The 14,553-nt window shown below is 54.1% G+C and overlaps 2 protein-coding genes and 1 long non-coding RNA gene across 5 annotated transcripts; all 3 read left to right on the top strand.

Moving 5' to 3' along the window:
- Positions 1-4,346: 4,346 nt before the first annotated feature.
- Positions 4,347-4,718, top strand: LOC112890402 (circumsporozoite protein-like). Its single transcript, XM_025957297.1, has one exon. It carries the CDS (start codon positions 4,347-4,349, stop codon positions 4,716-4,718), a length of 372 nt encoding a protein of 123 aa, XP_025813082.1.
- Positions 4,719-7,405: 2,687 nt separating this feature from the next.
- LOC112889831 lies at positions 7,406-8,962 on the top strand. The gene is made up of 2 exons (XR_003228211.1): positions 7,406-8,483; positions 8,646-8,962. It is a non-coding gene; the product is annotated as an uncharacterized LOC112889831 (long non-coding RNA).
- Positions 8,963-9,632: 670 nt separating this feature from the next.
- Positions 9,633-12,021, top strand: LOC112888638. 3 transcript variants are annotated; one of them, XR_003227871.1, is made up of 3 exons: positions 9,633-10,462; positions 10,543-10,626; positions 10,710-11,872. XR_003227871.1 is itself a non-coding variant. In XM_025954909.1 (2 exons), the coding sequence occupies exon 1, from the start codon at positions 9,725-9,727 to the stop codon at positions 10,457-10,459; it is 735 nt and encodes a 244-aa protein (XP_025810694.1). In that variant the 5' UTR covers positions 9,633-9,724; the 3' UTR covers positions 10,460-10,462; positions 11,884-12,021. The 3 variants fall into 3 exon arrangements, 2 of the variants coding, with proteins under 2 accessions (XP_025810694.1, XP_025810693.1); XM_025954909.1 differs by lacking the exons at positions 10,543-10,626; positions 10,710-11,872 and adding an exon at positions 11,884-12,021; XM_025954908.1 differs by having other exon boundaries at positions 10,543-10,731.
- Positions 12,022-14,553: the final 2,532 nt, after the last annotated feature.

The following is a 14,553-nucleotide window of genomic DNA, read 5'->3' as shown; positions in this document are numbered from 1 at the left end:
GAGGGGGTCAGGTCCATTCACATGGACTGAAGAGGCAGAACGTGCCTTCCAGGAGATGAAGCAGTACCTCACCTCCTTGCCGGTTCTGGTTGCATCGGACCCAGGCGAGACACTGTTTCTTTATCTTGCAGCGACGGCCGAAGTGATCAGCATGGTGCTGGTCACTGAGAGGTCCGAGCATCTCCCGCAGGGGGTACCCGCGGACCCTCCTGCTGGAGAAGGAGGTCCGGCCTCCACCACTCCAACAACCGTCCCTACTTCGGAGGGTCTGGCCAGGTCCCGGCCTGAAGAAACACCAAGTGACCTGGGGTCCGGCGGGTCCCCAGCTCAAGCAGAAGGATCCAGTCCGGCTGGCAGAGTCAGGACCGTCCAGAAGCCGGTCTACTACGTCAGCGAGGTCCTTCATGAGGCAAAGGCCAGTTATCCTGAGACGCATAAACTTCTTTATGCTATACTCATTGCATCCAGAAAACTCCGCCACTACTTCCAGGCCCACAAGATTGTGGTGGTGACCTCCTATCCATTGAGGGCTATCCTCCACAATTCCAACGCCACGGGCAACATCGCCAAGTGGACAGCTGAGCTCGCTGGATTCCAACTCGACTTCCAGCCACGCCATGCCGTCAAGAGTCAGGTCCTTACTGACTTCGTCGCGGAATGGACACCATCGCCAAGCGTCCCTGGGGGTCCGGGTGATGGCTCGGACCCCTCACGTCTGGAAGTCAGTGCTCCGGTGTTCACCGGACCTCACTGGACGCTATACTTTGATAGTTCCGCCCGCAGCAAGAGGGCGGGGGCTGGCGTGGTCCTCATCGACCCACGTGGCGAGCAGTTGAAGTACACGGTGCACCTCGATTTTGAGGCCACCAACAACATGGCGGAGTATGAGGCATTAATATTTGGACTCACGGTGGCTCTGTCCCTGGGTGTCCGGGAGCTCCTGGTCAAAGGAGACTCCTAACTCGTCATCAGGCAAGTCCGGGGGGAATGTTGCTGTAACAATCCCCAGCTCGCAGCCTACCTCATTCATGTGAGGAGGCTGGAGAAGGACTTCGATGTGCTGGAATTGCAACGTGTTCCACGCCAAGGCAACTCAGCAGCTGATGCCCTCTCCGCGAGCGCATCAACTCAGGCACCCGTGCCCGAGGGCGTCTTCCAGAGACGTCTGCTGAAGGCTTCCGTCCAGCCTGCCGACCTGGGCGACGGGGGTCGGACTAGCACCTCGAAGCTAACGGTCCCGGCGGCGCTCCATCCGTGGAGCCCGCCAAGGGTCGTGTGCTCCCTCGAGGGTCCCGAAGACCTCAGGGAGCCACGCCCAGTTTCTCAGGAAATTCTCGATGCATGGATCTCTAAAGTCCAGGACTACCTGAAAGATAATTTCCTTCTTGAAGACCAAGCATCCGCTGAGCGCATAGTCCGGATGGCTAAGCGGTACACAGTGGTAGAAGGGGATCTCTACCGCCGTGGCGCCAACGACATCCTCATGCGGTGCATCACCCAGGAAGAGGGCCGTGACTTGCTCGCGGAGATCCATGGAGGCGAGTGCGGAAGTTATTCCTTATCCCGCACGCTGGTCGGTAAAGCCTTCCGGCATGGCTTTTACTGGCCGACAACGCTCCAGGATGCAGCTTAGTTGGTAAGGTCCTGCAAAGCGTGCCAGTTCCATGCAAGGCAGATACACACTCCAGCTCAGGCGCTGCAGATGATTCCTCCCTCTTGGCCTTTTGCTGTATGGGGGTTGGATATCTTGGGACCTTTCCCTAGGGCCGTCGGAGGGTACCGGTACCTCTATGCCGCCATTAACAAATTCACCAAGTGACCGGAGGCATCCCCAGTGGTCAACATCACCAAGGCGTCAGCAACCGCTTTTCTCGAGTCAATTGTGTGCCGGTTCGGGGTCCCGAACCGGGTCATCACCGACAATGGGACTCAGTTCACGAGCCAATACTTTCAAGAGTACTGCGAGGACATTGGCATCCAGCTCTGTTTCGCCTCAGTGGCGCATCCCAGGAGCAATGGCCAAGTCGAGCGGGCCAACGCTGAGATCCTCAGAGGGCTCAAGATCCGGGCCTACTGCGATCTTGAGAAACATGGCGCAAGATGGATTGATCAGCTTCCGAGCGTGCTGTGGGGAAACCGGACCACACCCAGCCGGGCAACAGGGGAAACCCCTTTCTTCTTGATCTACGGGGCCGAAGCGTGCCTTCCCCCGGAGATCACCATGGGCTCTCTACGAGTCCAGTCTTTTGATAAGGATTTGTAGGAACAGCAGCGTCGCCAAGACGTGGACCTCGTCGACGAGCGCAGATGGCGAGCAGCAGTCCGAAACGCACGGTACAACCAAGCGCTCTGGCGCTATCACCAACGGTTCGTGCGTAGTAGGGAGCTCCGGGTCGGGGACCTAGTCCTAAGGCGAATCCTGAACCGAAAGGGCCTGCACAAGCTCTCCCCCAGCTGTGAGGGACCCTTCAAGGTGACAAAGGTGTGCCGACCCGGATCTGTTCGCTTGGCTACGGAGGAAGGCATGCAACTACCCAATCCATGGAACATTGAGCACCTCCGTAAGTTCTATCCCTAGGACCTAGTTGAGAGGAAAATTTTCCTTTATAATTGGTAGCATCACCGTGCGGACCAGGGCGGTGGAGGTCCGCCCTCGTAAACCCGGCCCCTGGCGTACATCGCACAACTCTTCTGTACCAATTCATTAAGGAAAAATTTGTTCTCAGTGTGTCCTTCAAGTCTATGCGATTCTATTTTTCTTTGCTTCTCGTTACGCTAACCCCCACGTGGTTTTTCGCGTTTGTGTTGTGCCCAAGGCCTTTCCTAAGTTGCTACGCTACGTCTCTGCCCCGGGACCTTTGTCTCGCAGGAGAAAAGGAACCGGACACTTGGGAACTGGCTTCGGGGAGACGTGCACTTTCTTTGCTGGGGTCCAGGGTTGTGTAGCCGCTTAGCCTGGTTCCGTACCCTAAGCCTACACGCCCTGCCCCCCTAGGGCGAGCACCGTTGTACCTCGAACCATGAACCCGGGGGCCGGGACCCCTTTAATCCCCGAACCTAGGCCCTGGCGCTCTGACCCGCTACGCAACTCAGGAGGCCTTCGCTGGCCAGACCGGGACCTCGTGGGGACGTCTACTAAGCGTCGATCCTAAGTCATGTGCAGGACCTCGGTTCTATGGCAGCTAGTCCCGACCGATCGCGACTACCTCCCAGGGGGCCACAGGACCTCGGTGTGCTTGAGAACACTTTACAGATCGACAATCAGGAAAACAGCTAAGTTTTTCGCAAGTAGACGCACGAAATACTTAAATATATTACTGATAATGTTATATTACATCACATCACAAAGTTATATTACAAAAGCAATAACAAAGATGCTAGTCCTATTGTCCTGGTGGTCCGGAGGCGTCGGGACGGCGTCGGATGCGGGACACCACCATGTCGGCCGCCTCCTGCACACCCTCCTTTGCGGCGGCTGCCGGCGCCCGGATGGGGCCAACCAGGACGGGAGTTAGTTCGATGGCGGGGTCGTGGCTCCGGAAACAGGTGAGGATGTACTCAGCCGTCCCTCGGGCAACTACTCTCCCTTCTGTCTCCAGGAGGTCGAGCATGCCGGACTCCAGGCCTTGAAGTCGCTCGGCGGCGGAGTCCAGCACCTGGAGGGCGACGCCAAGCGATGAAGGGGCCTCCGCCACCCAGATGGGGTTTGCTCCAAGAGCTTCCAGGGAGAAGTTCACCTCACCGGCCCACCTTGCAATGCGGCCGATGCTGGCGCTCCGTTCCGCCTGGAACTCCTCCACCTTGGCCTCCCTTTCCTGGAGGGCCGCTTCCTGCTCCCGAAGCCTCCGGGTCCCGGCCGCCAGCTCCTTCTCCACGGCCGCCTCCCGCTTCTGGAGTTCCTCGAGCCGGGACACCTCCTCTGCTTCGCGGGCGGCGAGCCTTTCTTCCCTCTTTGCCGCGGCTGCCGCCAGTTCTGCAAGAGTGGCCTCCTATGCCGCGGTCATCTCCACCACCTTCTTGGCATGGTTGGCCAGCTCCAGGGCGGTCTGCTCCCTCTCCTCCGCCGCCTGCACCCTCGTCTCCGCCAGGAGCTCCCGCTCGAGGGCATGCGCCTCCCGCCGTGCGGCTGCTCTCTCCCGTTGGGCCGCTGCCGCCTCCCGGTTGAGAGCCTGCTGCAGTTGCTCCTGCAGGAGCTCGCACTCCAGCACGAGCTTGGCGCGCTCATCGGCGTAGCGGGCGGTGACGGACTTGATGCGGTCCCCCAGGCGCTGCTCCCAGTCGAGGAGCCGGTGGCGCTCCGCCTCCAACCTCTCCCACTCCCGGCGGATGCCTGCCTCCAGCTCCTCATGAACCTGCAGGCTTTTGGCAAAGAGGCGAGGGAGCGGGACCTCCGCTGGGCTTGGAAGAAGACGCCTCCCCAGCACCACCTCCGGCTCCTCCTCCTGCGCAGGTGGAGTGGTGGTGCTGCGACTTCTGTGACCTCCGGCGCCGCTGCCTCCGGCGCCGCCGCCGCCTCCGGTGCCGCCTCCTCCGGTGTTGCTGCTGCTGGTTCAGCTGGAGGAGGCTCCAACTCGGCGTTCGGTGCTGCTGCTGCTTCTGGCACCTCGATTGACGCAGCAGGTCCGGCGGCCTCCACCTCTGGGGTGGGCTCAGGCGTTAGGGGTGTGGCGGCCTTCGGCTCCGGACCTCTGGGTCCGGCTGCTGCTGGTGCTGGCTGAGGGCCGGACCCCCTAGCTGGGGCGGCTTCGGTGGACATGCTTGAAACGTTCAAAGAGAGGGGCCTGTCAGATCATCAACAAGGTTAGGGCCCCGGGAAACAAATTGGGATACAAGAAATTCCAGGCAAGACCACTTACTCGAAATCAAACCACTCCCAACTGCCCCGCACTTTTGGGGGGACCACCTTTTCTGCCGAAGGTCCACCGGACCTTTGGTGGACGTCCCCGACCACTGGTGCTTCTGGCGACGGGGGTGGGGTTTGTGGCCTTGGCTCTGTCGGTAGTGGTGGCGTCGCTGGCCGCCGCGTCGACGGTGGTGAGGGAGGAGTCTGCTGCCTCGGAGAAGGCCGCCGCGCCTCCTCCGTTCTCCTCTCTGGCTGCCGGCGCTGCGGCGGAGGTGGTGGAGCTCCGCTCTGCCCCTCCGCCTCCGCCGTCTTCTGGCGCTTGGGGGCCGGCTCCCCAACGAAGGAGCCGTCACCACGGTTGAGCCTCCGGGACTTGCTCCCCTCGGCTTGGCTGCCCCGCGCGGGCGCTGCCCCCTGCGCCTCGTCGACCCTCCGGGTCGGGGCGGCACCCGCGTCGTCCTTGTGGCGGTGTTCCGGCACCGGCACCTTATCTTTCCCTTTCCCGGCGGGGGCCGGACCTCCGGGTCTTGGCTCCCCGGGACCTTTGCTGGTACACTGCTGGCGGTCTGGTGTGGTGCCGGGGATCTCGAGCCCGTGATTGGGGTCGCCTTCCAGCTGCCGGACCGCCAGGCCGCCCTCGTCCATGGTCGGCATTGATGCCAGGACTGACGCCCGCAACGCCTGGTCTTCGCACAGGGCCTTCACCCCGCTCGGGAGGACCAAGGACTCCGGGCTGAATGCGTCGCCAGTCATCCCTCGGATCGCGACCTCCAGCTCCGCCCTGGTGAAGTCGGCGCCGGGCCCGCGCGCGATCCTGCAGCAGTCATTTAGCCCTGTGTACATGTAGGCCATCCGGGACCGCTGCTACAGGGGAGCAATTCGCCGCTTCAGGAAGTCGCCCAGCACCATCATGGATGTCAGGCCGCTCCGTTGGAGATTCTTTACCCGATCAAGGACCGGGCCAAGCTCCTTCGGTATCGTCGGCTTGGCCTTCCAGGTGCTCCGGTCGCTCTGAGGTCCGTCAGTTGGCAGCTCCAGGCGGTCGTGGGGGTCAGCCTCCGCAATGACCCAGCCTTCACGCCAGTCCTCCCACTTGGAGCTGGAGAAGGCGCTGATGTAGGAGCTCGCCATCCTGTGCCGTAGCTGGAAGTAGTACGCGCCGACCTTGCGCTTGCTCCTCCCGGTCCCGACCAAGGCATAGAATTGCCTGAAGATGGTGGTGTAGGGTGCACCCCCACGAACATCTCCATGAAATGGGCGAAGACCGCCGCGAGGAGGATGGAGTGGGGCGTGAGATGATGAAGTTGAAGGCCGAACTCCTCCAGGAGCAGAAGGAAGGAGGAGAACAGAGGAACCAACCTGCACATGGCGTACGAGTTGAAAAGGATGAACTCCCCCGTGGCAAGGTCGCGGAGGGGGATTTTGCCGGCCCTGATCTTCTTGGCGTTTTCCGGCGTGGTCCATCCCACGAGGCGGCGCACCAGGTCCAGTTGGGCCTGGGTCTGGAAGCGGCGCGGGAAAGGAAGCGAAGACATGGTGATGGCGTAGAGATTGCTAAGGATGGATTGCAAGGGAGCAGGAAGAAGAAGGATGCCGAGCGCAAGGAAGCTGATCGCAAGGAAGAATGCGGATACGAAGGGGCGCTACAGCGTCTGTTGTTCGCAAGAGCGAAAAGGTAGCCATTCCCTTCGGCGCCTACCTTTTATGCAAAAGGCTGTCGCCCTCTCGCGTTCCACGGCGACCGAGGAGAACTCGAACGGTTGCCTGCACCAGACCCCCTCCTCTCACACCCAATGACCGGTGGGCCCGGGCCCGCCAGTCAAAGGCGTGGCCGCTGGAGGAAAGGGGGAAAGGCGGAATCTGAAACGCCCGAGCCGTGGGACGGGCTCGAATAAGACAAGAATCTGAACCGCCTGATGCGCACGGCGCGGGCGGAGGACGGGCCCCTCGGGGATCCCGCTATGGGGGAAAGGACATCCATACCCTTCCCCGGCGGGAACAAGCTGTCCACCTAGCGCAATGCTGGGAACCCGCCCCACCTGCGGGTTCATCCCTCACCCGAGGTGGGCCCGGGGGCCTCTGTCGGTACATACGGACAGGGGTACCTCCTGCTAGGGTGTCCAGGCCCCTAGCGTCTCACCATCTGTGATCTCCCCCTCGTCTTCTGGGTGACGTGGCGTACGGCTCGGGGTCTGACAGCTGGGACCATGGTCTCCGGACCATCGCCGTGCTCTTAGAGGTCCGGGGCCTCCACGTGCCTAGGAAGGCAGGGGAGCTCTCGGGTAGCCTCTGCGGACCCGGACTCCCCACGGAGGTCCGGGGCCGCCACGTATGATGGCCAGACCATCACGGGCCTGACCGCTCCAACCGGCCTCGGGGGCCTGGACCCCCCTCCCCCCGGGAAGGGGTCCGGTGCCGCCACGTGCCGCCCCTGCGGAGGGAGCGGGGCTGGCCTTGCCACGTGCCTGTGGCAGGAGGCCCTTCGCGGGTCTCCCGCCCACCTACCAGCATTTAATGCGATAGTTGGGCCGGGCGCGCCCAAGTCAAAAAGTGTGGCCTGCCACTGACACACGGGGCAGGTAGGCTGACACCACGGTAAGCCCGCCTGTTTCCAAGGCGGCGCGTCGTGTCACCGAATACTGTGCGCCAGCGGCGTACAGTCCCGTTACAGCGCTGCGCGCGGCGCCAGGTGATGGCCTCTAAGAGGAGAGCCGAGGCGTGCGCTGCCACAGTGCACTCGGACGCAACGGCGCAGCGGGTTAGCGCTGCTCCTTCGCCTGACAGGTTCTCACTCAACAGTGGTAGCACGGCTTCACTGTTGAGTGAGACTGACAGCGGTCACTGTGCCTGCAAGGCAGCACACGACCGTATCCAAGCTGTGGATACGCACGTTATCTTCCCAACCGTGAAGACTACAGCGAGGAGCTGGAGAGGGAGATCTCCATATCACATAGAGCGGGCTCCTCTTGGCCGGACCCCCACCTGTCGGGGCCCCGCACAGCGAGGAGCTGGAGAGTGCACTCGTTAGAAGACAAGTTCACGTCAAACTCACATAGCCAATACAACACTAAAGTGGACGTAGAGTATTACTCTCCGGCGGCCGGAACCACTCTAAATTCCCCGCGTCTTTCCTGCGTTCATCCACGCATCGATCGAGCGCTCCTAAGTCTCCTCCAAACCCATCCTTAACTAGGATTAGGCGGGTGCATTCCGCCACCTGGCTGGAGATTTCCTCCGACAGTATTTCACAATCTCTCTTTAGTATTTTGAAACGACCTGCATGTCTATATGATCAAAGGGATCTTGAGAATATCATACTAGCTTGTATCATTCTTCACAACATGGTAATTGAAACGTCTATATGATCAAAGGGATCTTGAGAATATCATACTAGCTTGTATCATTCTTCACAACATGGTAATTGAAAATGAGAAAGGTTTGAAGTCAATTCCTCTTGATTTGAATGAGACACCAAGCACATCAACTGTGCAAGAAGCAACAATCTCTCAAGGACCTAACCCAGAAATGGAAGAAGTGATACAAAGAAATGCTACTATTCGTGATCGTGCTGCTCATAGACAACTTCAATCAGACTTGATTGAACATATCTGGCAGAAGTTTGGGAATTAAAATTTATTAGGTGATTGTACATAACTGTGTATAACATATAGCTAGTATGCTTCATATACTAAGTTGTTACATGTTAGTCTAGCAGTTGACTAAATAAGTTTTCTCATATTTTCTTAATGCGAATCTTCTACATTGTTTTGATATTGACATGTCTGTGATTTTCTTTTTACAGATCAGGTCGTGCCAATTTGGTGTTGCTGTCAACCTGGAGAACTGCTCGTGTCTACTGAAATTCTACCTTCTGATGTCATCAGACTACCTAAATTATCCTAGCATGTAGTGTCATATTATCTGTTATTTTGGTGTCATGCATGTGGCCAACTTGTGGCTTCATGTGTTTAGTCTGGTGCTGCAAGTGCTGCTATATGAGTTGCTCACGAGAGATTACAAGTTTGAGTCCTGCCATTTTGGCTACCAGTTTGAGTTGTGACATTGTGGCTGTCAGGTTATTTTATTATCAAAATGGATGCCTATTTATCTTTAAGTTTATTTGTGTCAATGTGATATCTTCTCTTGTGCGTATGATGGTTGCCAACAAGCCATCTAATTTTATTTGTTTAGGCTACAATCTGTACATGTGCCAGTTTGCTGCTGTTTTCGGGTGTACAGAATGCGTGCCACACTTGATCCTTCACCATTTACGTGACATGTAAAGAGTGATTAAATTTTCTCCTCCATGGAAACTGTGCTGCAGATACTTCAAGGGTGTTTGGTTTGGTTTGGATGGATTTACCGTAAGCCTCACCAATAAACTTTATTAACCTCTAATAAGGCTCTTTTAATCTAAAATACCAAAGTACGAAGGTTTATAGATGAGGTTTATGTCCATAAGTTCCGTAAGCTCCTCCAAAATACGCTTATGGGTTTATTTTATATGGACTTCACCAAAATATACTCTCTTCCCTCCCATTGTCTTTATAAGAGGTAGAAAGATCATTAGAGATTTTTTATAAGCCGCTATAACCAACTTTGAACTCCTAATAAGTCCCTCTATGCGAGGGGCTTATGAGTTTATAATAACTCCAATAGTAGTATATACTTAATATTAATTATCCTCGTTTTTCTCTAGACAGCACCGTAGATTAGAACTGCCATGAAAAAAAAAAGCCTATAGCTGTTTCCGTTACTCCCACTAAAAACCGGGTTTTGGTTACAGGATCCATCCAGCCCACACTCTGTAAAGAGCGCCGCTCATACGAGCCAAAAAATCCGGAAACCACAACTTCTATTACGCCGCCGCCGCCGCCGCCGATGACTCAAGAGCGTCCCTCGCCGGCGTCCTCCGACACTACCATATCCTTCGACTCTGCTCCCGAATCCGATGCCTCCACCTCATCCTCGGTGCTCTCGGTCGTCTCCTCCGGATCTGAACCCGTCGTTTCCAAGAAGCCCCGCCCCCCCGTGCGCTCGTGGCCAGCCTCCGACGAGATCGCGCTCCTCGAGGCCGTCGCGGTGCACCGTGAGAAGCACGGGCGGCTGCCGTCGCCCAACGACCTTGCCGCCGCGCTGCAAGGCCGCCTCCGCGCGGAGGACCGCCTAGGCGCCGAGCAGGTCGCCAAGCGGCTGCGCGCGCTCCGCTCCCGGTACGACGCGGCCGCCATCCGCCTCTCCCGCGGCACCATCCCGGTGAAGGACGACGACGTCACGATCTACAGGCTCTCCAAGCTAATCTGGGCGGGCACGCGCAAGGGGAAGAGGAAAACGAAGACCCGTGCGGCCGACGCGCGCAAGGACCCGAGGGAGTTCGGCGAGCTGTCCGAGCTGTACCCTTGTCTCTCAGCGGAGGTGGAGGCTATTGACAAGGGGTGCGGCGCTGCGGCCGCCGCCAGGGTGCTAAAGAGGGCGTACGGGCGCATCGGGGACGACACTGCGGCACGGCTGGAGGCGAGGGTGAAGATGCAGCGGGTGGCGGAGGCCAGGGCCAGCGCGGAGCTTGACCAGCTGAGGAGGAATGTCGCCGGGGCTCTTCTGCGTTTGATCAAGTGAATGGTGATTTCGTCACTTTCTTTCTGTTGGTACATGAATTGCTGTAGGAAGACTTAGTAAGCTTGGCTCCTTGGTAAATGCAGATTGAAATGTTATCAGATTCTTTGTGCCGAAGTTCAAGGGCAATATCAAAAGTATCAGAAATGTGATGTAGCAACTAGCAAATGGTAGATAATAAGCTCCAATCTTAGTAGAGTTAAGTTTGTTTTGCACCCTACCATTGCCTCAGCTGAGAATCAGTTGTCTGCAGGAAAAATAATTTTCCCACAGCATCAAAATTCGAAATACAAAGCTAACGTTTGTTTCAAGATCTATCCTATTAGAGCAAGTATAGTAATGCCTATTCAGCCGGCGGAAGAGCACTCCACGTCAACAAAATCTGAGCTGGAGGTGCGAATATAGGGGAGAGAGAACAGAGCTGGCTGCTGGTGAAATGCCGGGCAACATAGGAACCGAGAAAAAAAGTGCCAGCTTTTAGCCGTCAGCCAATAGTCATACGAACATTAATTATTTACATCTTCAATCCAACCATTCTAATAGTCAACCTAGCAGCTAAGTCATTATATGAACAGGCTATATTTTCAACTTCATCTGACATGGCAATAGCATTTAGCCTTCAGCTGGCTAAATCATTAGCCATGCTCTTATTCTCACTCTGCAATCTGCCTCAATCATCTATACTTATTCTGTAAAGCGTACATCATCTTATGGACTGGTGGTTTCAAGCTGCTAGCATGCACGACACCTCCTTCAAAATTATAAGCATGACATGCACCTTGTGGCCAAAACATTTCACAAAGCCTATCTTGTGCAATGCAAAGTGTGCTGATATTTCAGCCTGGTGTTGCGTTTTGCATCAATCAATTTTGATTATCATTTAGCATTAGGGCAGTGCTTGGGAGGGTTTCTGCTCCAAGATTTTCATCTAGAGCAGCTGGAGTGCATCCAACTGCCCTCAGCTCTGAAGAAACAGTATGAAAGCAGAGTGGTCCAGAGCCACAAATTAACTGGAGAAGTGGAGCAGGCTGCCTTTTCTGTATTCCATGTTCTGGATGCCTCTGTTCAAGATGTTCCTATGCCCTATTCCACCATCTCGTCAAGGTAATGCCACATATGACATCATATATTGAGATGTTCTTGAGTGTTTACTTGTGTGGTTTGGTTGTATGGCACTACGGCAGTGTGTAGGTACTGAACTTAAATGGATTCCGGTATTTGTGATGAATGTAGTGTACTGACTGCTTTTGCACTAGTACACTCTCCAGGCCTCCACACATATTTTGTGATGGGAGATTGAACTGTTGGAGTCGGTGAACTTCAATACATGTTTTGCATTGCATGGATGCGTTAAAAATCAGTTATATGTTGCTGAAGGGTGAGATTAAAATTTGATCTGGGATTGAAAAATCTGTACATTTTTGCAGGTATACAGGAAAAACGTTGCAGTTTTTTTTAATTCTCCCCTGTAACCTTGTTTGACCTTTTGGCTGCTCCATTAGTCTCTTTAGAGACATCTGATCATTGAGACAAGTATACTTTTGATGTGGTTAAGAATATCAATCAATGTTTGCAATTCGGTGAATTATTGAAATGGAACAATGAACAAGTTCTTTTCAGTCCACATTTGTGCGCAATAAGTGGTGTGTTGGTGCTTTTACCATATTTGCTTTTATCAATAAGCGCAGTTGGGCGCAAGTGAAGGTTTGCATACTAAATAACCGGCCTAATCTATTTCTTTCTTAAAAAAAAAGGAAACGAGATCCTTGGCTCTCCATGATAGCATTTTGGTTATTCATGTGGTGTCAAAGGTACCTGAGGATTAGGCGTAGTGTGGCAGTTTTTTCTCTACATTTGTGCTTCTTGCGATGTCAAGATATGGAAAGGATAAGCTAATATGAATTTTAATCTGTTGAGAAGTCTTTTGATAAGGAAATCGTGGTGAGATATGCTGCTGAAAAAGTAAGTGCGTGTACACACGGATACTGTTTACAACTACGTGTACATGTCAAGGTATGGTTTCTTTTGTGAACTCTTCCACATAGGACAACAAACGGGATCGTGGTGGTTTGACCAATTTGCTTCTTTTTCAGCCACTTGAGATATCATTTGGTGTTTGTGTGATCCTTTCTGCCATCGATGCTATCATACACTCATACATGATACAATTTTTATCTAGTACTGTTGTACAGCCCAAGGCTTGAAAATCCCTTGTAGGCAAATACTGTGGCTCTACACGGAAACAAAAGGAACCCAGATCTGAACTCAAGCCCAACCCTAGAGAAGCCAGCACAACCATGTCCAGTAACTGGGCGATGCTTGCCTTTTGTAGTGATGGGCATGAGCGCGTTAGCATGTTAAAAAACACACTAGCAGAAACAGGATTATCAACGTTATGGCCTCTGGGAGGTTTCAGGTTGTGCTACTCGTGCAGGGAAGCCGTCGGGCAGCACACCTGTGTGCAAAGCATCTCATGCTCTAGTTGGGTTTTCTCATGGGACTCAACTACTGAGGGGCTCACTGGACTCGGAACTCGGGTGCAGCGCAGAAACCGGTGAATCGGTGGAAACAAACGACTAAACGAATGCAGATGCGATTTTTAAGGAACAAGCAAGATAATGTCGAGGGATCTCCTTCGTTCCTGCTACTGATAAGTTAGAGCAAAGGGCCGCTGCAATGCATTCGTGAACCGAGCCAAAATTCAAAATGTTTGGTTGGGATCGGACAGCAAACTGACATGGTCCCAACAGAGGAGCTCCGCGAGGACAGAGATTGAAGAGGTTAAACTCTCGGAGCAGCTGTGGCAAGAACTGAAGAACGGGGACCAGCCTCCCAAGCTTCCATCAGTCGTTCGTTCGTTGTTTAGGGCAGTCCCAACGCTGGTTTCCTAAGGTAGTGTCTAAGGTGCCATCAGCAAGACACTCATGTTAGAAACTATAGTCTCCGATGCAGGGTTTCTTCACATAATTTTATACTGTTTCTCTCTGCTATAGCTATCGTCGTCTCCCTCCCTCCTCTCCCGATCCTCTCTCTCTTCCCCGTCTTCCCATCGATCTCTCCCTCCTCTCTGTTCTAGCAAGCAAACAGCCAAATCAATAAATCAGATTTCCATCCCTATTAAATCCAAGCATCCAATCCACCTTTGCAGCAACAGCTCTTGTTTTCTCCAAATCCAATCCATCCAGGAAGCAATCGATAGAGAGCAAGCGCTCCTATCTGCTTGAGATGCAAGAAGCATCTCAATCTTCTCCAAATCAGCACATGTTACGAGCTCGCTCATGGGCGTCCGACGGCAGCACTTCAGCAAGACTCGCGTAATAGCAGGCAGCAAGGTACATGCGGGTGATGGCTCAGAGAGATCATCAGCAAGCTTAGCTCGCGCGCGGCCGTAGTCGAGGCAGGCTCTGCTGGAATTTTAGTGGGTTTGGCCATTAACAATAAGTTTGGTAAATCTTAAGGCTACGTATGGAAGAGGATAGAGGCAAATTTAGTCTCACCTTGATAGCGGAGGAGAGTGATAGCGGTTGGCTTTTATATATATATATATATACATATATATATACATATATATATATATATATATATGATCCAACGGCCTACACCAAAAATATATCAAAACGCTAGAGTTTTGCCTCTTCTCGCTACTGCGCCGTCGCTGTAGCCTTTTCCATCCCGAGCACTAACATGCACCGGCAAACGGGAGAGTAGGTCTCTGGAACGCTTCGTCTTTGGAATCCTGCACCGGAAGAGAACAAATAAGGTTTTTGAAAGCATTTCGCGCGACTACTCAAGGTCTTCACCACAACGCATCTTCCACCCAACTTCGTCGCATCACGGGCTAACCGCCTTCGTCGTCTCCAGTAGCGGCGGGTTCGTCGTCGTGAGCCCTCCAGCCAATACTTAGTACGTGTTCTGTGATCTGATCTACTTCTTAAGCATATACCCTAAGGTCCTGGCTATGCTATTTATGTTGTCTAGTATATTAGATCTATGCATGCTAATTTATGTGATCATCAAGATTTATTTTATACGGAATTTAATACTGCAATTGCCTATATTCTTACCAATCCAAAAATCTTATTATACGCAATCAGTTG

Source organism: Panicum hallii, chromosome 4 (genome assembly GCF_002211085.1).
Source record: "Panicum hallii strain FIL2 chromosome 4, PHallii_v3.1, whole genome shotgun sequence".
NCBI classification, from domain to species: Eukaryota; Viridiplantae; Streptophyta; class Magnoliopsida; order Poales; family Poaceae; genus Panicum; species Panicum hallii.
This window is presented reverse-complemented; position numbering and strand designations above follow the sequence as displayed.

Coding starts and splice junctions, on each gene's coding strand:
- LOC112890402 (XM_025957297.1), top strand. CDS start 4,347: ATGAACCTGCAGGCTTTTGGCAAAGAGGCGAGGGAGCGGGACCTCCGC.
- LOC112888638 (XM_025954909.1), top strand. CDS start 9,725: ATGACTCAAGAGCGTCCCTCGCCGGCGTCCTCCGACACTACCATATCC.